Genomic DNA, 27,026 nt, shown 5'->3' with positions numbered 1-27,026 from the left:
TTTTTGCCGCCTTAATCGCTGAGGCCAAACCAGTAATATATAAAGTTTTAATATAAATTCCTTTTTTTGCACTCTGCCTTCGTTTGTACATCCATGGATCCCAAGCGGTTTTGTTTTTGCAACAATCTTATCAACTTGACTTATGATTTTCGCAGATTTGTCTGTGAGACCTTGTATGTCTCCCCCTGTAAAATTATACCATTTGTTTTATATTGCCTCCTTATCGCTTTGCACATCTTGCTCCTGCAATAGAATTAAATTATTTATTTAATATTTGTTCAAGTATTTAAATATAACTTTAAATTGCAATAGAAGTTAATTGCAGCTAATTAGTTATATTTTAATTACTCCCTTACATTCATCACTATATCCTCCTGTCTCCTAAAGCCTGTGCTAGACATGCATTCATCCGGGGCTGTAGGTGACCCTGCTGCATTTGTTTTAGTTTTGCGGCTTCATAGGGTGATGCAATTAACCGTTATTTAAGAGGCGCTATTTAGATAGCAGCTGTATTATTAATCTAAAAAGCCGAAGCACCAATCGGAAATTGTGGAAACGTAGAAAACTGATGCAGCTAATCTGTTCCGCCTGGAGTACTGTAAAATAAACACTTGCGAGATGCATGAAAGAGCTAGATGGGTTCTTGTCAACAAATCAATTTTTTTCAGTTAGAAGAAATGCACCAAAACTGTGAAGTGGCTGGATCAAGTTACCTTTTTGTTTGAAATTGTTAACAACAGTAACAGAGAATGAGGGGAAACCAGGAGAAACAGGGTGGAGATAAAGGAATTGGCATTTATGCTAAAAAGCCGTGTCCAAAAGGTGAGTAACAATGAGAAATGAATGATATATCTATAGCACAATAACTGGAGATTGGGGCACAGAGATGGCCATCATCGTGCCGCACCCAGCTGCAGAGAACAGTCTCGCCTGAAAACCAGATATTTCTGAAAGGGCAGCTGGTTAAAATTCAAAACCCCAACCGAGATAATGTCCTCACGGAGACTGAAGACTCTGATCCAAATGTGGACAAATAACCTGTGCATGGTAATTATCTGCTGGATTTGGCTCATCAAGGTATATAATATCGCATATGTTTGGGAACGAGCCATCTCGGAGTTCAGGAAACGTAGGTAGTTGGGAATAAAGGGCTAACGTCATGTAATACTGTCTGTGTGTAGCCAGGTGTACTGTTGCAGTGTATTGTAGTCCTTCTTGTCGTGTACTTTTCTTGCAATTTAATAAATATTCTTTGGTAATTGTCCACATGGCAACTGGACTATTCCTTCCTCGTTTGCATATCCTTTCTCTCAGCATACTGCTTTGAAAATATGCAGCACTAAGAACCAGGATTTTGGGACACCCTCTTATTTAACACCAGCGGATTCTTAACATTCAGATTTTGCCATCTTCATTCTTCACCTATGAAAACTTTATTTCAGCAAAAGTTTTACTCTGCTGCTCCACGTCCTGCTAACTTAATCACTCTTATCCTTGCTGACTTACTCCAGTTTAAAATTCCCTTCAGTTTGAATCTCCTCATGCCACTCCCCATTTACTGCCTCCTTTTTTGCTTTTTCTCACCTTAAATCGATTCACATGTTAATTTTAATAATCTTTATTGTCACAAGTTGGCTTACATTAACACTGCAATGATACTGTGAAAAACCCCTAGCTGCCACATTCCGGCCCTGTTCGGGTACAGAGAGGGAGGATTCAGAATGTCCAATTCACCTAACAGCGCGTCTTTTGGGACTTGTGGGAGAAACTGGAGCACCCGGAGGAAACCCATGCAGACAAGGGGAGAATGTGCAGACTCTGCATAGACAGTGACCCAAGTTGGGAATCGAACCTGGGGCCCTGGCGCTGTGAAGCGACAGTGCTAACCACTGTCCTACCATGCCACCCATAGGAATTGCTTGGAATCTGCATTATTTCAGTGGAAACAAGATAAACCAATGAGTGGAAACAGTGTTTTGCTGTTAGTGAGATGAGAAAGGATTGATGGTGGCTCAAGTGGACCGTGAACGGCATATGGACTGGTTGGGCCAATTGGCCTGTTTCTCTGCTGTGCATTCTATGTAATAATGCTCTGTATTTAATTTGAAAACTTCATAATATCCATGAATTTCACAGTATCACAGATGTCAGCAGTGGGCCTTGCATTCATCTAGCTTGTTTCCCTGCTGTGAATCCATCACTGAAGTTTTATGTGTGTGCCAAAAATCAGCAGGACCTCTTCCAGTTTGCTCATTTGCTGGGATAGGGTGCCAGTTTAAATTCACTGTCGGCTCAATCTGAACAGATCCTGGCTTAAAAGAAAGTTCTGTGGCAGCATCAATTCCGAGAAGAAAAAATGCAAAGGGTCACAAATTGGCTATGAAAGTTGCTCCATCTGTTAAAAGCAACAGGAAAAAAAGAATATGTAGTTATGCAAAAACATTCTGTTATGCATATGTGTTCAAATGCCATCCTTAGAAAGCAGCTCAAATGAGAATTTGACTGGCTCTAAAAAATCTGAGTTATACACAACACCGGAAGAGATACATCATTCCTTTCTTGATAGGATAGCACCTATGTATGGCTACATACCTGCAATTCAATAAACTAGGCAACCCTAATGCTGAAGCAGAATTATATTGGAATGGGCCTTTTAGCTACACTGACCTACTTCAAGATGAGTTCCAGCAAATAGCTGAAAATGAAATGAAAATCACTTATTGTCACGAGTAGGCTTCAAATGAAGTTACTGTGAAAAGTCCCTAGTCGCCACATCCGGCGCCTGTTCGGGGAGGCTGGTACGTGAATAGCTCTGGCTAAGCAAAATGTTGTAGACTAACCATGCAGCTGACGAGGCCCGATTTTAATCTATTTCAGACAATAATAATATTTTATTAGTGTCGCAAGTGACTTACATTAACACTGCAATGAAGTTATTGTGAAAATCCCCCAGTCGCCACACTCTGACGTCTGTTTGGGTACACTGAGGGAGAATTCAGAGTGTCCAATTCACCGTGCACACACGTGTTTCAGGACTTGTGCGAGGAAACCCATGCAGGCACGGGGAGAACGTGCAGATTCCGCACAGTGACCCAAGCTGGGATTTGAACTTGGGTCCTTGTTGCTGAAGGTACCCCCCCTACAAAGGTGGATCACAGGCTTAACCTGTGGAAAAAGTCATAGAAATGTTTGTCCACCTCAGGCTTTTCCAGCCAAACAAAATTAAACACAGGCTTGTGTGTGTAGACAGTTTTCTTTTATTCGTTGATGGGTCATGGGTGTCACTGGCTGCGACAGCATTTATTGCCCATACCTGTAGGCCAGACTGGGTAAGGATGACCGATTTCTAACCCCAAAGGATGTCAGTGAACCAGATGGGTTCGGCAATGTTTTTAAGCTCATCATTAGACTTTTAATTCCAGATCCTTTATTGAATTCAGATTTCACCATCTGCAATGGCGGGATTTGAACCTGAGTCTGATTCTTTAACATAGTATCTTGTTGATATTTTGCAGTAGATCTGTGACGTGGTTTGGGAACTTCTGATATACAAGGCACTATACAAATGTTACTTCTTTGAAGTTTCACTTTTTTTTTTGCAAAGCTGTCGAGTTCCATGTTGACTTTGCGCCTCTGGTGGTAAAGGCACTAAAAATATCTGTTACAAGTATTATGTAAAGAAAGGAAGGGGGGAGGTTACATTGTTTTGCTTCAAGTAATAGGATGCATGTTTTTTTTCTAAGATGTGTTTCTCCCTGTGCTGCTCTGGCTTTTCGCTGCAGCAATGCAATCTATTTTCCCATTTCACCCTACATTGACTTTGAGCTCCATTGGAGGGAAGTTTAATCATTTGGGACACTGCTGTTTTAGTGATGAAGTATTTGTTCTCTGCCATCGCCCTGTTCCCCCCAAATTGTTATTTTTATAGAGTACCAAATTATTTTTTCCCCCATTAAGGGCCAATTTAATGTGGCCAATCCACCTAGCTTGCACATCTTTTGGGTTGTGGGGGTGAGACCCACGCAGACACAGGGAGAATGTGCAAACTCCACACAGTCAGTGACCCAGGGCTGGGATCAAACCTGGGTCCTCAGCGCCGTGGTGCAGCCCTATGATCTAGCAATTTTAACAGAATAAAATGTCCTAAGACGCTTCAAGAGTTTTAACAAAGCAAAATCTGGAGGTATTGAGACAATATTAGGCCGAGTAACCAAAAGCTTAGTGTGGGTTTTTAAACAATGCCTTAAAAGAAGATAGAGAGGTAGAGACAGAACTTTAGAGAGGGAATTTCAGAGCTTTGAATCTAGGCAACTGAATGGTGGATTGATGTAAACAAAGAGATGCACAAGGCCAGAATTAGACAAAATTGGGGGGCCATGTAGCAGTGTAGCTCTGCGAACAAGGGGGGCACATGAGTGAATGGGACTTGATGTGAGTAAAGACACGGGCAGTGGAGTTAATTCTTACTGAACTGTCTCAACAAAAGCTCTAACAAAAATACAGAAGATGTTGGAGCTGCACAGACTAGTCAGCATCTGTAAAGAGAAAAGGCAGTCTATGGCGTACGTAGACAACCAATCTTATTTGTGGGTAAAAGCAACCAGGGTTCTTGTTGCTCATTACTGTTCAGTGACCTCCACTTCCACCTGCATGCTGGAAGTCCTGGATTAAGCTAGGATTGGGTTCAGCTTTGAAGCCCCCCTGCTGATCCAGTCCCTCCAGAGCCATGTTAAGATTGGAGAATAGGGAACAGTACAGAAGGTTACTAGCACCACACCATCAGGAGTCCGTGCCTATGGTGAGAATTCAAGCAAAAAAAAAAAACCCTCAGTTTTACAAACTTTGACGAGTGAAAATATGTGGGCTATGAATGTTTCTCAAGTATTTTTGTGTTTTGTGGTTTCTCAGGCTCACTTACAGGAAGTACTTTTTTTGTTTAAACTTTTCCACATTTGAGCTGACTTTTTTTAAGCCGTTGAACGGCACTGGATACAATTGTCAAGAATAGTTTTTAAATTAAAAACGTTGATGTTTTGTAAAATTGCTGGTTTTCAAATGAACTTAAAACCAAAGATTGTGAAATGTGCTGTTTCATGTCGACAGGAAACTGCAGTAATAGCATACAATCCGTGGTCAAACTGCTGATTGGGGTGGCAGCCTTTTTTTTTTGGTTGCAAACAGGAAGTTTGCTCAACCTACAGTCCCTAGCTACTCCTAAGAAGATCACTGCTTCATGTTTGCAACACTTTTAATTACTATAAAAGTATTTAATGTGACCCAAAGCAGCAGATGGCCCATCAAAAGGATCTAATCGGTTACCCGTCCACTGGGCCAGAATCCTCAAAAACCTCTTCAGCTCTGGTTAAACTGGAAGTCTTAGCGAGCAGAATTTTTCACAGACCACCAAAGGTGATTGCTAGTGAACAAAGTCTGCCTCTGGAAATTGAAGGAGTCCTGGTCTCTGGATACACTCTCTTTTGGGATGAACGTAGTAAGTTTACAGTACATTTCAGTCCAGTGTTATTTTTGTTTAAGATTGCCAGTTATATGCTACCTAGCAGTGGCTAAATCTCATTCTTGGTAAAGTAACCTTTTGATTTGTTTTATGAGGAAAAGTTATTAAGAGCAATTTTACTGTACCCAGCTCATTAGATCTACTCTGCTCGGGAAGGAACAGTATCTGCACTCAAAATCTCACAAAGCCCAAACTCTCCTAATAACGATTCCCTTTTCCCTGCCCTCAATTTCAATCTCCCCTCCTCTTAGTCTTAACCTCTTGCGATATGTCCATTTGGGTGAGATGCAAGTATGTTTGATTGTTGGTCGGCTGATCAACAGTGAGGAGCATCACAGTTAAGTTGAGCCCTTTCCTTGTACATGTACTGCAAGTAGAGGTGACTGACGCTCAGAAGTAGGTAAACTTACCCCCCCATGTCACCCATAACTTAGTTATTAGAACCCGTGCCTCTGTCAGGCTACAGATTCAAGTCAGAAGGCTACAGGTTCAAGCTGCGCTCTAGCATGAGGACAAAGACTAATCTAGGCTGATGCTTGCTCCAGTGTAATATTGATGGAATTCTGCACAGTTGGAGGTGTTTCTTTGGACAGGATATTAAACAGAGGCCCTATTTGTCAGTTGGAGATACTCATTTATGACACAAGGAGATCATTCTGCCTATCAAATTGATGTTTGCTCCCCGGTCAGCCCCACTGCCCCATTCGATCCCTTCAACCCTATTTATTTTAATCAAACGCCCATCCGATTTCCTTGTGAAATTGTTGATTCGGTTCCAGGTCATTACCACTCTGTTTAAAAAAAAAAACAATTCCATGGTCACATTCCTTTTTTATCTGTTGCCCAAGATCTTAACTCTGTTTCACCTCGCAGTTGTACCATTAACGAATGGCACAATTTTTCTTTGTGTCTCTTATCTTAGCTTGTCATATGTTGTACATGTCAGCTGTGACTCGGCGAGTACCTCCCCTGCCTCCAAGTCAGAAGGTTGTGGGTTCAAATCCCACTCCCGAGACTGGAGTACAGAACCTAGGCTGGCACACTCTTGCAGAACTGCTCTTTCTATTTTAAGGGTCTGTTTAGCACACTGGGCTAAATCGCTGGCTTTGAAAGCAGACTAAGGCAGGCCAGCAGCACGGTTCGATTCCCGTAACAGCCTCCCCGAACAGGTGTCGGAATGTGGCGACTAGGGGCTTTTCACAGTAACTTCATTGAAACCTACTCGTAACAATAAGCAATTTTCATTTTCTGTCAAATCTCCTCTCCGTCTTTGCATTAAACAACCAACTTGAGCTGTTCCAACATAACTTAGTAATTGAAACTCTCTCACCCCTGGAACCATTCTGGTCAATCTCCTCTGCACCCTCTCAGGCACCTTCCAATAGTTCCTAAAGTGTGTTGACCAGAACTGGATGCAATACTCGATTTGTAGCCTAACCAAAACTTTCTGGAAATTTAACATAACCTTCCTGTTTTTCTACACAGGACCTCTATTTATAAAGCCCAAGAAGCCATGTCCTTTGTTAACCAAGCTCCATATGTACTGCCACCTTCAGCGATCGATACACATGCATGCCCAGGTTCCTCTGTTTCTGCATACTCAGAATTGTGCTATAAAGTTGATATTGCCAAATGCATCACTTCACATTTTGATTTAAATTTATTGTCACGTGGACCGAGGTACAGTGAAAAGTATTTTTCTGTGTACAGTCCAGGCAGATCGTTCCATACATGAAAAACATGGGACATACAATAAATAGACACTGACATCAGGTGAGGCATATGGAGTAATGTGCTACAATAGTAGAGTCGATGCGATGAGAGATCAGGTCAGTCCATAAGAGGGCCATTCAGGAGTCTGGTAACAGCAGGGAAGTTGCTGTTTTTGAATCTTTTAGTGCGTGTTCTCAGACTTTTGTATCTTCTGGTGAGGGTGGGAGGGGTCTTTGATTATGCTGCCCACTTTCCCAAGTAGCGGGGGGTTTGGACAGAGTCAATGGATGGGAGGTGGATTCGTATGATGGACTGGGCTTTGTTCATGACTCTCACTGGTGCATCTGTAAAAATTTGTTAGATCAATGTGGACATGCCGAATGTCCTTAGTTTCCTGAGGAAGTATAGGTGCTGTTGTGCGTTCTCGATTGTAGCATCGGCTTCAATGGACCCGGACAGATTGTTGGTGATATCAACCATCTCCACCACGGCACCATTGATACAGACAAGGGCATTCACATTGCCCCATATTAAATTCCATCTGCCTCATGTTTACCCATTTTTCTAACCCACTTGTGTCCTGTTGCAGACATTTTTTATCATTCTCACTTTTAGTCACTCTAATTTTGATATCATCAAATTTTTAAACATCTTGCTCAGTATTCCAAGATCCAAGTAATTTGTACATTATACACATCAAAAACAAAAGCAGTCAGCCTTGAGGAACACCACTCTCCAGTCTGAAAAACACCTACCATGACTTGCTACTTAAGCCAATTTTATATCCAATTGAACTCTGGCACTCCTATACCATAAAGCCTTAATTTTGGTAATCAGCCTTTTATGTGGTATCTTTCTTAAAACCTATATCGACAGGATTTGCGGCATTCCCTTCATCAGCCTTCTGTTACTTCATTAAAAGAAAGTCAAATTAGTCAAGCAGATGTTCCTTTTACAAATCCATTCTGGTTCTCTTTGATTAACTCAACCCTCCAAGTTCATATTGATTTTGTTCCCCGGATACCAAAACATTACATGTTAAACCAATTGTGCTGTATTTACTAAAACTGTCCTTGGACCTTTTCTTGAATAAGGGTGTCACATTTGCCGCACTCCAATCCTCTGGCGCCTGCCCATATCTGGGAAGTTGGAAGCCCTTCACTATTTCTGCTCTCAGTTTTTCTTTAGCAACCTGGGATACAAACCATCCGGGCCAGGTGATTTCTGTACCCTAATCATAGCTAGCCTTTCCAGTATGTCCTTCCTTTCAATTTTCACAACCTCCACTATCTGCTTCTACAAATATATTTTAGATTCCTCTTCCTTAGGAAGCACCCACCCAAAATTAAGGATGCTGTTTTTAAAAGTTTTAAAAGGAGAGGATAATTTTCATCAGGTTTGTATCACGTACAAGTGCTGTGATGATGTATTCATATGCAATTTACCTGGAAATTAGGAATTTGTTTGGGAAGAATTTGCTTTGTTAAGGATAAAAATGTTCGTTCACTGTGTACATGAGATTGTCCCACTCTTGTACTTTGACAAGCGCCAAATGTAATGTAATGCTACAGTTGGAGAGTGTTTAATATTTGTTCTGGCCTTGGAAACATATTTTAAAGCACCTAAAATAATGTGTTGTGGCAGGAGGGCGTACTATCTGGATTATAATTCCGCACGGCTCCATTGACTCCCAAACTTTTGCGTTTTGCAACCAAGAAGGATATGGGTAGTAGGAGCATGGGAATGCCATCATCTCCAACTTTCACAGTCTGGATATTTATTCTGATCATTCCTCGTCTCTGGGTCAAAATCCTGTAACCCCACTAACTGCAATGTTCCAAGTAGACAGCCCACAACCACCTACGATCCACTTAAGACAGAGATGAGGAGGAATTTATTCTTTCCGAGGGTAGGGTATCTGCGGAATTCTTTACTGCAGAGAGTTGTCGAGGCTGGGTCGTTAAGTCTGTTCAAGGCTGAGATGGACAGATTTTTCATCAGTAAAGGAATCTAGGGTTATGGGGATAAGGCGGGAAAGTGGAGTTTAGGATTATTTCAGATCAACCGTGATCTTCATGAATGACGGGGCAGACTCGATGGGCCAAATGGCGTACTTTTCCTATATCTATGGTTTTACGGTTATGGTGTTATGATCTTATTGTGTTTAGAGATGGTCAACTGATGTCACTGACACCCAGGCCCCAAGAATGAATATTTAAAAAAAGTCTGTCACTGTTTAATATTGAGTTGACTCTTTTGGACCCTTGAATTTAATAAAGGTATTGTTTATTTCCTCTAGTCTCCCCTATCAATCTCCATCAACAATAACAATGCATCAACAACATAGCCTTTTGTAGAATGTTTCATGACCAAAATAGCATTTCTAATAGCACTTCCAGCTTCGGAGCATCAGATTTTATTTTGCATTTATTTTAATGGTGAAACAGCTGTTGGCACGTTGGGTGGATCCTAGCTTTTCAATCCTGAGTGGAGTTGATACACAATTCTGCTAATTCATTTGGTTCATGGGAAGTTCAATCAACAACTTACTGCTTCAGGGATCTGCATGGTGTGCAAGGAGACAGGGACAATGTAATGCTACAGTTGGAGAGTGTTTAATATTTGTTCTGGCCTTGGAAACATATTTTAAAGCACCTAAAATAATTTCTTCCTCTATCCCCCGGTGCTAAATATTAAATGAGAACTTGTGTTGAGCTGAAGAACTTTTAAGGTTGCACCTTTTCCCAGAAATGTGAAGTTAAATCAGGAATGCTAGTACTTGCATGTGACCAGTTATTACAAAGAAGTTGAACACTACTAACCTTGTATTGGTTACATTTTTCACAACCTGACTAAGATTTATAGCTCTGATCTGACTGGGAAACATTATTTTCAATTTTTTACTATTTCTTCGCTTTTAGTACCGTGATGTAGTAGCATCAACCATATTCCACCGTAGATTAAAACCTTATCTTGTCTTTGATTCCAAAGTGATCAAGTGCATTTTGTAAATATAGATGGGTTATCTATCACACAGAAAGATAGACCAGCTGCTCAAAGAAGTCAGAACGTGCATCTGGCCAAGTGCTCAGTGATTGAGCAGGGTGCTGAGAATCACTCGGGGTTAAGAAAGTAAAACTGAAGCACTGGATTTGCTATCCCAGCCTGAAGATGCTAAATAGGAAAATCCCAAGACTCAGAACTTGTGCGCTACGTACTAAGCCAGTAACTGATTAAAGCAGAGTAAAACTGGGAGGGTTAGTTATGAAACCGCAAGAACATCCATCTCCAGGAATGGATGAAAGGCACAACATCAACTGCTTGTGTTTATATAGCATGTTCAAAGTGAGGGCAAAACGTCCCAAGAGATTTCACAAAGAACTAAAAACAAAACAGCACTGAATGTGATCAAACATTTGGTCTAAAAGCTGGGATTTAAGCAACTAGAGAGGATAAGCAAAGGGATTTAGTGTAGTAATTTAAAAACGTGAGGTCAGAATGTTTTGAAAGGTTTTCCACCAATGGTGATAAAGGATGCACAGAAGGACAAGATTGATGACCAAAGTGTCAGTTTGGCTCAGTTGTTACATCTTTAACTTGGAGGCAGAAGATTGAACACATTGTTTACTTGACATTTTATGCACTGTGCTGAAGGAGTTCTGCGTTGTTGGCGGTGCCACCTTTCAGATGGAACGTTAAATCAAGGACCCACTTGCCGTTTCAAGATTGGATTTGTTTATTGAATTGTTTTATTTGAATTGTCACGTGTACCGAGGTGCAGTGAAAAAGAATGTTCTGCATACAGTCCAGACAAATCATTCCATACATGAGAAAACAAAACATAGGACATACACAAATACGCAATGTAAATACATAGACAGAGGCATCGGGTGAAGCATACAGAGTGCAGTACCACTGAGTGGAGAAGATGTGTGAAGAAATCAGTTTGGTCTATAAGAGAGTCATTCAGGAGTTTGGCAACAGCAAGGAAGAAGCTGTTTTTGAACTTGTTGGTGCATGTTCTCAGACTTTTGTATCTCCTGCCCGATGGAAGAATTTGGAAGAGTGAATAACCCGGGTCTTTGATTATGCTGCCCGCTTTCCCAAGGCCACGGGAGATGTAGACCGAGTCGATAGATGGAAGGCGGAGTCGCATGATGTACTGGGTTCACGACTCTGTGGTTTCTTCCTGTCATGGGCCGAGCAGTTGCCATACCAGGCTGTGATGCAGCCAGATAAAATGCTTTCTATGGTGCATCTGTAAAAATTGGTAAGAGTCAATGTGCACATGCCAAATTCCCTTGGTTTCCTGAGGAAGTATAGGCGCTGCTGTGCTTTCGTGGCCGTAACGTCGACATGGATGGACCAAGACTGATTGTTGGTGCTGTGCACACCTCGGAATTTGAAGCTGTCGACCATCTCCACCGTGGCATCATTGATGCAGACAGAGTTGTCTATAATATTTGCTTCCTGAAGCCAATGACCAGCCCTTTAATTTTCCTGACATCGAGATAGTGATTGATAGAAAGGATGCTCTGACAATCTTTAAAGAAATGTTGTGGAATTAGCAGTGTCCTAACCAAAATTTATCCTTCCAACACAATCAAAAACAGACTAACTGGCCATCTTATCATGTAGGGGTTTGTAGAATTTTGTATGCAAATTGACTGCCATGTTTGCTTCGCGACGACTGGGCTTCAAAAGTTATTCATTAGTCAACAAGTGTTTTGTCATATATTAAGGATTTGAAATCTTTCGATAAAATGCAAGCTCTTTGCTTCTAATGTGGCCTATGTTCCCAAGTCTACAATGATTTCCAAAGCTCATGGAGGAGATCCTGTATGGGCATTTCACTTTCTCCCTGCGCAAATTAATTTCAAAATATTCACTGGTACTTTAATTGAACTTGATAATAAATAATGTTCTTCGACTTATTAAAAACATTTCAGTTGATGCTGCTGGTTACTTGGTGATTTGCTGAATTCCGATATTGATGTTGCTACACTTGCATGTGGCTAATGGGTTTTCTCTTGTGCAGCAAAACAAAATGCCTGAATATTGTGCCTCGTATTTCTCGAGCAATATCTCATCACTTGAGTGTCAGTAGGCTTTTTAACTGTTTGTCATATGGTGAGGGACTGACCCAAATCCTGTCTTCAATAGATACCCGCACATATGTGCACTTATACCATTCGATGCTGGACAGTGATTAGGAGTGAAAATGCCCGAATACTTTTTTTTTCTTTCATTTCCGCAACCCGGAGCAATTGTGCCTTATCTCTACTCCAGTTGAGATAAACTAACTCAGTACAAACTGCAGATTGAAGTTGTTCTCTCTGGCTCATTTACTTGAGTTTATATCATTTAAGTATTTTCTCTGCTCGCTATTTCTGAAGAAAAAATAACTTTAATTTATAAAGTGCCTGTTTGTCAGGAAATATGACAAACAGTTAAAAAGCCTACTGACACTCAAGTGATGAGATATTGCTCGAGAAATACGAGGCACAACATTCAGGCATTTTGTTTTGCTGCACAAGAGAAAACCCATTAGCCACATGCAAGTGTAGCAACATCAATATCGGAATTCAGCAAATCACCAAGTAACCAGCAGCATCAACTGAAATGTTTTTAATAAGTCGAAGAACATTATTTATTTTCAAGTTCAATTAAAGTACCAGTGAATATTTTGAAATTAATTTGTGCAGGGAGAAAGTGAAATACCCATACAGGATCTCCTCCATGAGCTTTGGAAATCATTGTAGACTTGGGAACATAGGCCACATTAGAAGCAAAGAGCTTGCATTTTACCGAAAGCTTTCAAATCCTTAATATATGACAAAACACTTGCTGACTAATGAATAACTTTTGAAGCCCAGTCGTCGCGAAGCAAACATGGCAGTCAATTTGCATACAAAATTCTACAAACCCCTACATGATAAGATGGCCAGTTAGTCTGTTTTTGATTGTGTTGGAAGGATAAATTTTGGTTAGGACACTGCTAATTCCACAACATTCCTTTAAAGATTGTCAGAGTATCCTTTCTATCAATCACTATCTCGATGTCAGGAAAATTAAAGGGCTGGTCATTGGCTTCAGGAAGCAAATATCATACACAACTCTGTTGGCATCTCAAAGTACCTTACAGTACTTCTGAAGTGTAGTCATTGTCACAGCCAATTTACAGTGAAACACGTTCCAACAAATAGCAATGTGGTAGTGACCAGATAATCTTTTCATGTCCTCGGGAGATCCTAAAACATCTTGCAGCAAATTATGACACTTGAGAAGTACTGTTTTATCCTACATTACAGAATTCCCAAAATAATAATTTATAATGACCTGATAACCTGTTTTAGTCAGGTTGAGGGATGAATATTGACATGGACATGGGAAAACTGCCCTGCTGTCCTTCAAAACATTGTAGTGGCATTTCTTTTAGCGAAGAGGGAAGACGGGCCCAGTTTAATGTTTCACCTGAATGAAGCAAACTCGCTATGTTTCCTGAGTGTCGGCCTGGATTTTGGACTTGGTTCTGTATGAGGACTTGGACCCACAAACCCCTGACTTGAAACAGAAGTCCTACCACTAAGTACAGCTGAGAAAGGAGGGTTTGTGACTTCAAAACATTTGCTGAGAAACCATTTTGGAACATGTGAATGAATCCCTTTTCACTGTGTAGCGGTAACGAACTAAAGCGGGAAGACTTCCTGTGGTCAGTTCAGTATTGTTAACAAAACTGTAATGGAAAATATTCCAACATTTGTTTATGATGTTACTGCATATGGCAAGCAGAAGGACTCATTCCATTCCCACAGTGAAATGCCAGGGTACTCCAGCATTGATTTAGTGCAGCACTGCAGTAAAGTATATTTTTAGTTTTAAAAAGAATCATGATTTATGAAATTACTGGAAAGTACTTGGGACAAGCATTCCAATGACTTATCAGTTTGAAATGTGCATGGCTACTTTTGAAAATGGAGCTACTCCTTTTAAGTGCCACATGAGTACAGTTTAAACAGCAGCCTGAATGCGATTTGTTTTGGAAATAATAGGATGCAGGTGGACCAGTTTTCTTGTAAATCCTTTTCTGAAACTTGCTGATTACTGCAGTATATGGCATTTCTTTGTGGTGTGTGTTTGGTCAAAGGGCAGTAAATCAGGTTATAACTAGGCTTTTTGTCATTCAGTTTCATGGGGGTGGATGGACACAGGTGGAAATAGCGAACTGTAGCCAGGTTCATGCTGGCTGCTATGGCCTGGCAGTAGCAATGATGGCAAAACTGTCAATGTTTGCTGTGGTTACTCTTCGAAAACTGACGGCAGTTCTTGGCATCCACACGTGCAGTTAAACACTGAAATCCAGAGGTTGCTGTCAATGATGTGACACTTGTCCATTGGGTGCACTATTGGGGTTCCACCCCCCCCCCCCCCCCCCCCCCCCCCAGTCTGTGATCAATTGAAAATCACTGAACTGACAAGAACTTGCCTTTTTACGCTATTAACCTTGCTGTAAACATTTGAAGGTGCTGCACCTTGTTGAATGAGGCATAAGTGGGGTTTTGCATTGTGCTAAGTTCATGGGGAGACATTGGCTTGGTGGTATTGTCACTGGACTAATGATCCAGAGTCATGCTCTGGAGACCCGGGTTTGTATATTGCCATGGCAGATGGTGAAATTTAAATTCGACAAAAATCTGGAATTAAATGTCGATTGTCTTAAAAACCCATCTGGTTCCCTAATGTCCTTCAGGGAAGGAAATCTGTCCTTACCTGGTCTGGCCCACATGTGACTCCAGATCCACAACAATGTGATTAGCTCTTAAATGCCCTTCGGGATGGACAATAAAAGCTGGCCCAGGCAGAGACATGCGCATCCCATGAACACATTTAAATAAATAATAATTGCTACGGAGCAACCACACTGCACTGATAAACGTATATTTATGGAATGTCATAATTTCTCCATTAAGGTAATTTCATTTCTTAATACACCTTTTTATCTTGATTCCATATGTATGTCCCAATAGTTTATTTTTCTCTCTGCAAAATTAATTAGAATTGGTGGATAATCTGTGCAGTTACTTCCAGAGTTTTTGCATGTGAGAATACTTGATTGTGATTGGCAACTTGCCCTGCTTTGATAGCTTCACTTTTGCTGGATGCCGAGAGATACCTTTCACATGGCACCAGGTCCAAGCTAACACCAGGAAAGGGAAAAGCCACAGCACAGGGATCATTAAATCTTGAGGGCAGCTTTCTTTGACTGTAGAATCTGGACCTGCGAAACTGAAAAGTGCACGGATGTTGACCTGGGGTGAAAACTGGGTCAGACTCTGCTCAATTGCACCTGACAATTAAAGTAGGCTTCCAACAAATGCTGCCTGCACACAAAGAAATGGACATTTGTGCAAGCTACTGGCTTTGGCACTTGTGGAACTGTTTTCTTGTATGACTTTAAACAGCGCTTTTAAAGATGATGTCAATTTATTCTCTTCCATTCCGTAATGTATAATAATAATAAGCTTTATTTTCGCAAGTAGGCTTACATTAACACTGCAGTGAAGTTACTGTGAAAAGCCCTGAGTCGCCCCACTCCGGCGCCTTTTCGGTACACAGAGGGAGAATTCAGAATGTCCAAATTACCTAACAGCACGTCTTTCGGGACTGGTGGGAGTAATCGGAGCACCCGGAGGAAACCCACGCACACACTGGGATAATGAGCAGACTCCGCACAGACCCAAGCCGGGAATCGATCCTGGGACTCTGGAGCTGTGAAACCATAGTGTTAACCACTATGCTAATGATTTGGGACAAACGATTCCATACATTTAAGCACTTCAGTGTTAATCTTTGGCATATAAGGCAACAAGGTTCCTGTCATTTGGAACAGAAACAGTATGTGTGTTAGCCTTTGGATGACAATCATTTTTTTTGCTGCGTAAACTTTGGTATGTCGAGACTTATTTTTAGTTCTTGCAAAAGGTAGTTTTCCCCACTTGACCAATTTTCTTGGCTGTAAGAGATTCTTACTGGAAAATGATTCACTAAATGCTGGCACCTAATGGTTGTCACACACTTATCCCTCCCCGCCCCGCACGATCAGATGAGAATGCTAGCCAATTGGCACCTGCCAAATCAATGAGACAGTAAATGCCCCTATACCTGTCCCAGATGAGATCAATTAATGTAGTGCGCACTAGAGTTGAACTTGGGACTTTCTAGTCTGTATGGCTATATTATTTACACAGACAAAGTGCAGTGAACCATTGGTGAAAAGATGTGCTCTGTTAATTTGTGTATTATTAGTCACTATTGATTTTGAAATTGAGATGCTGAGTGTAAAATGTAAGGCTGATTTAATTAAATTGCAGCGTGTAAATGCAATTTTCCCTGTTTTAAATATTTTTGCATGCAGCACTACAGTTTTGTGTTCTTTTCCCAGTGTGAAATGCTGGTTTGACACGTGTCTTTAATTGCCTTGGAAGAGCTCTTCCCTCTCATCCCTTACGACACTCCTCAAAACTCATTCTGTGGTCGAAAATACAAATTGAAACTGTTGAAAATGCGCAGAATAACAGGGGACATCTAATAATAATAATCTTTATTAGTGTCACAAGTCGGCTTCATTAACACTGCATTGAAGTTACTGTGCATCTGTGGGCCAAAAAACATTTAGCAGAGCTGACCAGTTTTTAAAAAATAAATTTAGAGTACCCAATTCATTTTTTCCAATTAAGGGGCAATTTAGTGTGTTCAATCCACCTACCTTGCACATCTTTGGGTTGTGGGGTTGAAACCCACGCAAACACGGGGAGAATGTGCAAACTCCACACGGACAGTGACACAGGGCCGGGATCGAACCTGGGACCTCAGCGCCGTGAGACTGCAGTGCTACCACTGCGCCACCGTGCTTCGGGGGTCGGTGTTGGGACCACAGCTATTTATGTTGTACATTAATGATCTGGAAGAAGAAGCATTGTTGCTAAGTTTGCAGATGGTGCAAGATATGTAGAGGGACAGGTAATATTAAGGAAGCAGGGAGGATACAGAAGGACTTGGGCAGGCTGGGAGAGTGGGCAAAGAAGTAGCAGATGGAATACAATGGAAAAGTGTGCATTTATGCACTTTGGTAGGAAGAATAGCGGCATAGACTATTTTTAAATGGGAAAGGCTTTGGAAATAAGAAGCACAAAGGATCTTAGGAATCCTAGTTCAGGAATCTCTATAATGTGCAGATTCAGTTGGCAGTTCAGAAGGCAAATGTAATGTTAGCATTCATGTCGCGAGGGCTAGAATACAAAAGCAGGGATGTACAGCTGAGACTATAAGCTCTGGTCAGAACGTATTTGGAATATTATGAGCAGTTGGGCCCCATATCTAAGAAAGGATGTGCTGGCCTTGGAGAGGATCCAGAGGAGGTCCACAAGAATGATCCCTGGAATGAAGGACTTCTCATATGACGAGTGGTTGAGGATTCTGGATCTGTACTCAATGGAGTTTAGAAAGATATGGGGGGGATCTTAGAACAGAGAGCATAGAATAGAACGTTACAGCGCAGTACGGGCCCTTCGGCCCTCGATGTTGCGCCGACCTGTGAAACCATCTGAAGCCTATCTGACCTACACTATTCCATTTTCATCCATATGTCTATCCAGTGTCCACTTAAATGCCCTTAAAGTTGGCGAGTCTACTACTGTTGCAGGCAGGGTGTTCCACACCCCTACTACTCTCTGAGTAAAGAAACTGCCTCTGTCCTATATCTATCACCCCTCAATTTAAAGCTATGTCCCCTCGTGTTGGTCATCACCATCCGAGGAAAAAGACTCTCACTGTCCACCCTATCTAACCCTCTGACTATCTTATATGTCTCTATAGAACATAGAACATTACAAGAACATAGAACATTACAAGAACATAGAACATTACATTATTAAAACTTAAGAATACTGAGAGGCCGAGATAGAGTGGACGTCGAGATGATGTTTCCACTAAACGAGAAAAATGAAAATTGCGTATTGTTACAAGTAGGCTTCAAATGAAGTTACTGTGAAAAGCCCCTAGTCGCCACATTCCGGCGCCTGTTCGGGGAGGCTGATACGGGAATTGAATCATGCTGCTGGCCTGTCTTGGTCTGCTTTAAAAGCCAGCTCTTCAACCCTGTGCTAAACCAGCCCACTAGTAAGAAAAAATAGAACCCGAGGGCACAACCTAAGACTGAAGGGATGGTCCTTTATCACAGGCGATGAGGAGGAATTTCTTCAGCCAGAGCGTGGTGAATCTGTGGAACTCATTGCCACAGAAGGCTGTGGCCGTGGAATTACTGAGTGTCTTTAAGACCGAGATAGGCAGGTTCTTGATTAATAAGGAGATCAGGGGTTATGGAGAGAAGGCAGTAGAATATGAATGAGAAACATATCAGCCACGATTGATGGTGGAGCAGATCTGATGGGCTGAATGGCCTAATTTTGCTCCTATATCTTAGACCTGAATGAAGCATTACCTCTGTTTTTCAATGCGAGGAGCATCAGGAATAAGGTTGGTGAACTTGAAGCATGGATTGGTACCTGGGACTGCGATGTTGTGGCCATTACGGAGACACGGACAGAACAAGGGCAGGAATGGTTGTTGGAGGTTCCGGGGTTGAGATGTTTCAGTATGATTAGGGAAGATGGTAAAAGAGGTGGAGGAGTAGCATTGTTAATCAAGGACAATATAATGGCTGCAGAAAGGCAGTTTGAGGAGGATCTATCTACTGAGGTAGTGTGGGCTGAAGTTAGAAATAGGAAAGGAGCGGTCACTTTGTCAGGAGTTTTCTATAGACCCCCAAACAGTCACAGAGATGTGGAGGAAAAGATTACAATGCAGATTTTGGATAGGTGCTGTAGTCACGGGGTAGTTGTCATGGGTGACTTTTAACTTTCCATATATTGATTGGAACCATTATAATTCGAATAGTTTGGATGGGGCTGTTTTTATCCAGTGTGTGCAGGAGGGTTTCTTCACACAATATGTGGGTAGACCGAAAAGAGGCGGGGCCACATTGGATTTGATACTGGGTAATGAACCGGGCCAAGTGTTAGATTTGGTTGTGTGAGAGCACTTTGGAGATAGTGACTACAATTCGATGACTTTCACGACAGCAATGGAGAGGGATAGGAACATAGCGCAGGACAAGGTTTATAACTGGGGGAAGGGTAATTACGATTAGGCAAGAATTGTGGAGCATAAGATGGAAACAGGAACTGTCAGGGATAGGCACAATTGAGATGTGGAGCTTGTTCAAGGAGCAAATAGTGCGTGTACCAGCATGGCAGCATTGTGGATAGCACAATTGCTTCACAGCTCCAGGGTCCCAGGTTCGATGCCTCGGTTTCCTCCCTCTTGCCCTTGGTGTTGGGTGGGGTTACTGGGTTGTGGTGATAGGGTGGGGGTGTGGACCTTGGGTGGGGTGCTCTTTCCAACATCCGGTGCAGACTCGATGGGCCGAATGGCCTCCTTCGGCACTGTGGATTCTATATGTATGTCCCTGTCAGGCAGGGAGGAAATGGTCGAGTGAGGGAACCATGGTTTACAAAAGAGGTTGACTGTCTAGTCCAGAGGAAGAAAGGGGGCTTATGTAAAGATGAGAAAACCAGGTTCAGTTAGGGCACTTGGGATACAAGATAGCTAAGACGGAGCTCAAGGAAGAGCTTAGGAGAGCTAGGAGGGGGCATAAGAAGTCCTTTGCGGGTCGGATCAAGAAAAACCCCAAGGCTTTTTACATTTGTGAGGAATTTAGCATGGTGACCACGTAGGCCCCCACGTCCGACCCCTCTGGGAGGCCCAGGATCCGCAGATTTTTCCGCCTCGAACGGTTCTCCATCTCCTCGAACCTCTGCTGCCATTTTTTATGGAGCGCCTCGTGCTCCTCCACCTTCACCGCGAGGCCTAAGATCTCGTCCTCGTTTTCGGAGACCTTTTGCTGGACCCCTCGGATCGCCGCCGTCTGGGTCTCCAGCAGCTTATCAATTGAAACCTTCATCGGCTCCAGCAGGTCCGCTTTAAGCTCCCTGAAGCAGCGCTGAAGAGCCTCCTGCTGCTCCTGCGTCCACTGCATCCATGCCACCTGGTCTCCGCCCGCCGCTATCTTGTGCTTCTTCCCTCACTTCTGCTTTGGCTTTGCTACCACTTTTTTTACTCGCCCCACTCCTGGTCCAAGCCATACACTGCTGGGAAAATTTTGCTGACTCCTTCCCACGTCGGGAAACATCGAAAATGTACCGCTGGGGGCCCTAAAAAGAGCCCAAAAGTCCGTTCCTAGCAGGAGCTGCCGAACGTGCGACTTAGCTCCGCATAGCTGCAACCGGAAGTCCCACTTATGTCTGGAACAAAAGAATGACCAAGGTGCAGTTAGGGCCGGTCGAGGACAGTGGTGGGAACGTGTGCATGGAGTCTGAAGATATAGGAGAGGCCCTAAATGAATACTTTTCTTTAGTGTTCACAAAGGAGAGGGGCCATGTTGTTGAGGAGGATAGTGTGATTATAGGCTGGAGGAGGTAGATATTCGGAAGGAAAATGTGTTAGAAATTTTGAGAAGTCTGAGGATAGATAAGTCCCCTGGGCCTGATGGTATATATCCTAGGATTCTTTGGGAGGCGAGGAATGAAATTGCAGAGCTTTTGGCTTTGATCTTTATGTCCTCACTGTCTACAGGAATAGTGCCAGAAGACTGATAACAGGCGAATGTTGTCCCCTTGTTCAAGAAAGGGAATAGGTATAACCCTGGGAATTATAGGTCGGTTAGTCTCACTTTGGTCATCGGTAAATTATTGGAAAGGGTCCTGAGGGATAAGATTTATGATCATTTGGAAAGATACAGCTTAACCCAGGATAGTCAGCACGGATTTGTGAGGGGTAAGTCTTGCCTCATAAGTTTGATTGTATTCTTTGAGGAGATAACTAAGTACGTAGATGAAAGTAGAGCAGTTGATGTCGGATACATGGATTTTAGTAAGGCGTTTAACAAGGTGCCCCATGGTCGGATCATGCAGAAAGTAAGGAGGCATGGCATAGAGGGAAATTTGGTCGATGGGATCAGTAACTGGCTATCACATAAAAGACAGAGGGTGGTGGTAGATGGTAAATTTTCAACCTGGAGCCCAGTCACCATTGGTGTACCACAGGGATCAGTGCTGGGTCCTCTGCTATTTGTGACTTTTATCAATTACTTTGATGATGGAGTTGAAGGTTGGCTTAGTAAATTTGCTGGTGACACCAAGATTGGTGGAGTAGTGGATAATGTGGAGGGCTGTTGTGGGCTGCAAAGAGACATTGATAGGATACAGAGCTGGGCTGAAATGTGGCAGATGGAGTTTAATCCTGATAAGTGTGAGGTGATTAATTTTGGTAGGACAAATCTGAATGCGGATTACAGGGTTAACGTCAGGGTTCTGAAGAATGTGGAGGAGCAGAGAGATCTCTGAGTTCATGTCCATAGATCTCTGAAAGTTGCCACCCAAGTGAATAGAGCCATGAAGAAAGCCTATAGTATGTTAGCAGTTATTAACAGGGGGATTGAGTTTAAGAGCCGTGAGGTTATGCTGCAACTGTACAAGACTTTGGTTAGACCACATTTGGAGTATTCTGGCCACCTCATTATAGGAAGGATGTGAAAGCATTGGAAAGGGTGCAAAGGAGATTTACCAGGATGCTGCCTGGTTTGCAGGATAGGTCTTATGAGGAAAGGTTGAGGGAGCTAGGGCTTTTCTCTTTGGAGCGAAGGAGGATGAGAGGCGAGTTAATTGAGGTGTATAAGATGATGAGAGGGTTAGATAGAGTGGACGTTCAGCGACTTTTTCCTCGGGTGGATGTAACTGTTACAAGGGGGCATAACTACAAGGTTCATGGTGGAAGATATAGGAGGGATGTCAAAGGGAGTGGTTGGGGCGTGGAACGCACACCCAGTTATTGTAGTGGAGTCGGACACTTTAGGAACTTTAAAGCGGTTATTGGATAGGCATGTGGAGTGCACTAGAATAATTGGGAGTAGGTTGATTTGATCTTAGTTTCAGACTAGTTCGGCACAACATCGTGGGCCGAAGGGCCTTTACTGTGCTACACAGTTCTATGTTCACTCCACAGATTCTGCCTAACCTGAGTTTTTCAAGCCTTTTGTATTTTTATTTCTGATTTCAGATTGTTTTTGTGTCACCCCTTCAGGTACTTCCTTTGTTCGTCTGATTTTTTTTTTCTTTTGCATGTGCCACTGTGAAGTTCCCTGCTTTGATCTTCCACCTAGAAGGCCCCACATATGAATGCAGTGGAAACCATTTTGAGAGGTTTTGCTTGGGTAGCTTTTTTTTATCGTTAATGTGCATTTAGATTTTTGGTTCATTGTTCCAAGTGTAGGGCTAGCAATTATATTTCAATCATTGTGTTGCACAATGAAAGTATTCCCCGGTTATACAATTTGGAATTTAGATCCGATTGCAAGAAGTTTCAGTGAAAGCAAGCATGCAGGTCCCGCAAGCAGTTAGGAAGGCAAATGGTATGTTGGCCTTCATTGCAAGAGGATTTGAGTACAGGAGCAAGGATGGCTCAATGTACATAATAATACAGGGCCTTGGTGAGACCACAACTGGAGTATTGTATGCTGTTTTGGTCTCCTTTGAAAGGGTATACTTGCCAGAGCGGGAATGCAGCAAATGTTCAGATTGTCGTATGAGGAGAGATTGGGTCGGCTATGCTTGTATTCGCTGGAATTTCGAAGAATGAAAGAAGATCTAATTGAAATGTATAAAATGCTGACAGATTGAATGCAGGGGCGCTTTCCATGGCTGAGGGGGTCGAAAACAAGGGGTCACAGTCTCATGATACAGGACGGCACGGTAGCACAGTGGTTAGCACTGTTGCTTCACAATACCAGGGACCCAGGTTCAATTCCTGGCTTGAGTCACTGTCTGTGCGGAGTCTGCACGTTCTCCCCATGTCTATGTGGATTTCCTCTGGGCGCCCTGGTTGTCTCCCACAAGTCCCAAAAGATGTGCTTGTTGGGTGAATTGGACATTCAGAATTATCCCACAGTGTACCCGAACAGGCACTAGAATGTGGCAACTAGGGGATTTTAATAGTAAGTTCATTGCAGTGTTAATGTAAACCTGCCTGTGACACTAATAAAGATTATTATTAGAAGTGAGACGAGACATTTCTTCACTCGGAGGGGAGTGAACCTGTGGAATTTTCTGCCATAGAAGACTGGTGATCAAGTCACTGAAGGAAATACATAATCTTTATTTAAGTAGGAAATAGATTTCTACACATTAAAGGTGTCAAGGAGTATGGAGAGAGAGCGGGAGTACGGTTTTGAGATAGAGCATCAGCCATGATCATGTTAAATGACAGAGCAGGCTCGATAAGCCGAATGGCCTGCTGCTCCTATTGTCTAACCAAGACTTAGAAATGAGTGAAGCACAGCATGGTATGACTGGAGGCCTGCGTAACATCTGCATACCAATTTGACTTGGGGTTCTGCACCCTATAAAGCATCGTGCGATGTGTGGGATCATGTTGCATTCATGTATTTTGATCTCTAAACATATATTCTTATATACATAAAATTTTCAACCGAATGTGTAAGTCAGTGTAATTGGTGTGAATTTTTTCCATTTCCAGCAAATATGAATCAGAATCATTCTGAAATCTGAGCAGCAGAGAGCACTAGAATCTTTAAAACAAGTCACAAATCTGATCGTTTAGCAGGCTTGCAGAACCTGTTTCAGTCTTGACTATCATTTTATTCGGTCGAACAACTGTACTATTAAACTATTTTCATTTGTTTCAGGCTGCATTTACACTACATTTCCATTGCAGACTATCTTTACTTGGCACCAATCAAAGAAGCGGGTTTTGATCTGTACTAAGAATCCGGAATCCTACCTAAATCCAGAGTGAGATTTTCTGGAAGGGTGTTGTGTCTTAACCCAAAGATGGTGGACAAATGATTACAAGTTTGTTTCATACAATAATTCAATATTTATTCACTATCACACATTTGTTACTGTTAATCAATCTCACACATACAGCATAAGTTAAAATACAAAGCTAGTACACACAAGACCTCAACTTAACTTCAAGTACCGGGCAAATATGGCCTTTATTTGGGGCAGCACGGTAGCATTGTGGATAGCACAATCGCTTCACAGCTCCAGGGTCGCAGGTTCGATTCTGGCTTGGGTCACTGTCTATGTGGAGTCTGCACATCCTCCCCTTGTGTGCGTGGGTTTCCTCCCGGTGCTCCGGTTTCCTCCCACAGTCCAAAGATGTGCAGGTTAGGTGGATTGGCCATGATAAATTGCCCTTAGTGTCCAAAATTGGACTTAGTGTTGGGTGGGTTACTGGGCTATGGGGATAGGGCGGAGTTGTTGACCTTGGGTAGGGTGCTCTTTCCAAGAGCCGGTGCAGACTCGATGGGCTGAATGGCCTCCTTCTGCACTGTAAATTCTATGATTCTATGATTATCTGTGACCCTGCAGTTCTCCCTGGATGGTTGTTGGTCTTCCTCCTCCTTGGCACTGGTCGTCCTTCTGTTGGTGGCATAGATGGTCGTCTTCTTCGTCCGGTGAAGGGTCACCGTTGTTGGTTGCTGTCAAGAGAGAGCGAATGAGGGGTTGCGCAGCACTTTTTATCCCTGGGACTTTCGTGCCCTTTTTGGGCGGTCCGAGGTGAGCTACCAATCAATCGATCAGTTAGGTCCAATCAAGGCCCAACACCTTGATGGCGGGGCATGTCCTTACCGGCCAGGTCCATTGGTGTCCGAGACAAGTAGGCCTTTCAAAATAAGGGAAACACTGAGTCATATTTTGCATTTAAGCCCATTGTCCCGGGATGGCGCTTTGATGGTCTTTTTCCTATGTTATTTTGCAAAGTCTGGGCTGCAGTCTTTTGTTTTTTCGGAGCTGCAGCGTGCTTGTCCTCGAGCTTGGCCACTTTTCCCAGCTTCCTTTGCAGGATGCCATTTTAGGTGGCCACAGGGGGGAGTTTCACTTCAGTGCAAAGTCAAGTTGGGTACTGACATTCATTTTACACTACAACAGCATCGTGTCGCTGAAACAAAACCACTTTGCATCAATAAAGTAAATACAACATTAGAATTCAAATCTTGGACAAAAATTAAAAATATATTTTTTTTAAAGGTGATTTTGTCTCTATCCATTGGCACTGCAATTCTAGATACTTATCAGCATAATTCAATAAAAAAATTCTCTGTAGTGGAAACTTTTAGTAAAGTGAAAAACCAGATTGTACTGGTTAAGCTATCCTTTGCAACTTGTTAAAATCTGCCAGTCAGTGTATCTGTTGATTAGAAAAGTGTGATACTGAAAAAAAACTTTTGTTTGGCTACTAATGCAGCTCAATCTGCAAAACTATCAGTAGAGATTGCTGATTGCACAGAAAGACATGTAGGTAGATGCTTCGGTTTGACTATGAGAATATTCAGATTCAAGTAAAACTCTCATGACTTTATTTTTAAAATTGAGGTGTGACTATCTGTTCAATGGCTTTTCCTCTTTCACCAGACCTGCTTTCAGCTGTGGCCTTGTTACCCAACAAAACTAGTTAGCAGCCAAATAAAACATGAGTTGATGAAGTCTTTGAGTATTGCTGAAAAAGAGACATGCTATCAAAGCTTTTTGTCTTGCAAGAATAACAAATTTCAACGGCAACAGCATGAGATGAAGGTGCTGATTGGTTGGCAAGTGGACACTGATTGATGGAGGCGTTGCCATGGAGAACGCACCAGGGAATAGTTAGCTGCCAAGCTTTTGAATAAATTCAAACCAGACAGGTTGACTCTGGTTAGTCAAGGTATTGCTATGGGGAATGAATCAGGGAATGGCTATTTTCCTCAGCTAATTTTAATTTGAATATGACTGCAAGAGGTGTTACTACCATCAAACAATAGCTGAAAAGTCTAAGCAGTCAGGAACTTGCACATTCTCCCCGTGTCTGCATGGGTCTCCTCCCCACAACCCAAAGATATGCAGGGTGGGTGGATTGACCACGCTAAATAGCCCCTTAATTGGAAAATTTTAAATATATATATTTGGTGCTGGAACCGAAATATAACAGAGAGAGGACATTGATTTGGGTGTCCACAAAATAGTCAACCGTGTGTCATGTGCGAGTACCTTTAAGAAATAGTTATTTATTGAATAGCTGTAGTGGGTGTACGTTTAAGAAATGGGTGTTTGTCAGATAGCTGCAGTGATGTCAGAGTGGGTGGAGCTGGGCTGTCTGTCCTTCACTTTCGTTTTTGAGCAGACAGCTACAGTGTTTTTAGTTTCGTTTTGAGAGCTGGATAGCTGCAGGAAAAGCAAGCAGCTGTATACGGATCTCTCTGCAATCTAAAGACTGTCTCCAGATCATTTTGGTGATTTCAAAGTGATAACTGCTCTCAGTAGAGAATTTAAACATGATCTCTGTGTTAAAAAGGGTCTTTTGTCTTATGGATGTTGCAAGGAAAGATTAAGGGTTGCTTATGCAGTACTTTATTCTTGGGGGTGGGGGGAGTATTTTAGTTGATCGTTGCTAAGATGTTTACTGTGTGTGTTTAAAAATGTTAATGGATTCATAGAATAAACATTGTTTTTGTTTAAACATACTTTTAGTTCTCTGTTGCATCACACCTGTAAAGTAGGCCCGTGTGCTCCCCATAACCACAATCTATTCAAAGTTGTGGGTCAGGTGAACTCCATGATACACTTTGGGGTTCTCTAAACCCTGGCCCATAACATGTGTACAGTCCCAAATATGAAATGAA

The 27,026-nt window shown here is 42.3% G+C and overlaps 1 protein-coding gene across 3 annotated transcripts in view; it reads left to right on the top strand.

Moving 5' to 3' along the window:
- Positions 1 to 27,026, top strand: part of prkacba (protein kinase, cAMP-dependent, catalytic, beta a) — a 192,863-nt gene that overhangs the window by 100,083 nt on the left and 65,754 nt on the right. Inside the window, exon 1 of one of the 3 annotated variants that reach the window (XM_038793668.1) lies at positions 5,275 to 5,491. The exons of the other annotated variants lie outside the window; for them this stretch is intronic. Coding sequence (XP_038649596.1) covers positions 5,290 to 5,491 — 202 coding nt within the window. The 5' untranslated portion in view covers positions 5,275 to 5,289. Of the gene's footprint in view, positions 1 to 5,274; positions 5,492 to 27,026 lie in introns of those variants that run through there. 3 annotated transcript variants of the gene reach the window in all.

The sequence above is a fragment of the Scyliorhinus canicula genome, chromosome 4 (assembly GCF_902713615.1).
Source record: "Scyliorhinus canicula chromosome 4, sScyCan1.1, whole genome shotgun sequence".
Taxonomy (NCBI): domain Eukaryota; kingdom Metazoa; phylum Chordata; class Chondrichthyes; order Carcharhiniformes; family Scyliorhinidae; genus Scyliorhinus; species Scyliorhinus canicula.
The sequence above is the reverse complement of the archived record's forward strand: the minus strand, read 5'-3'. Positions and strand labels throughout refer to the sequence as shown.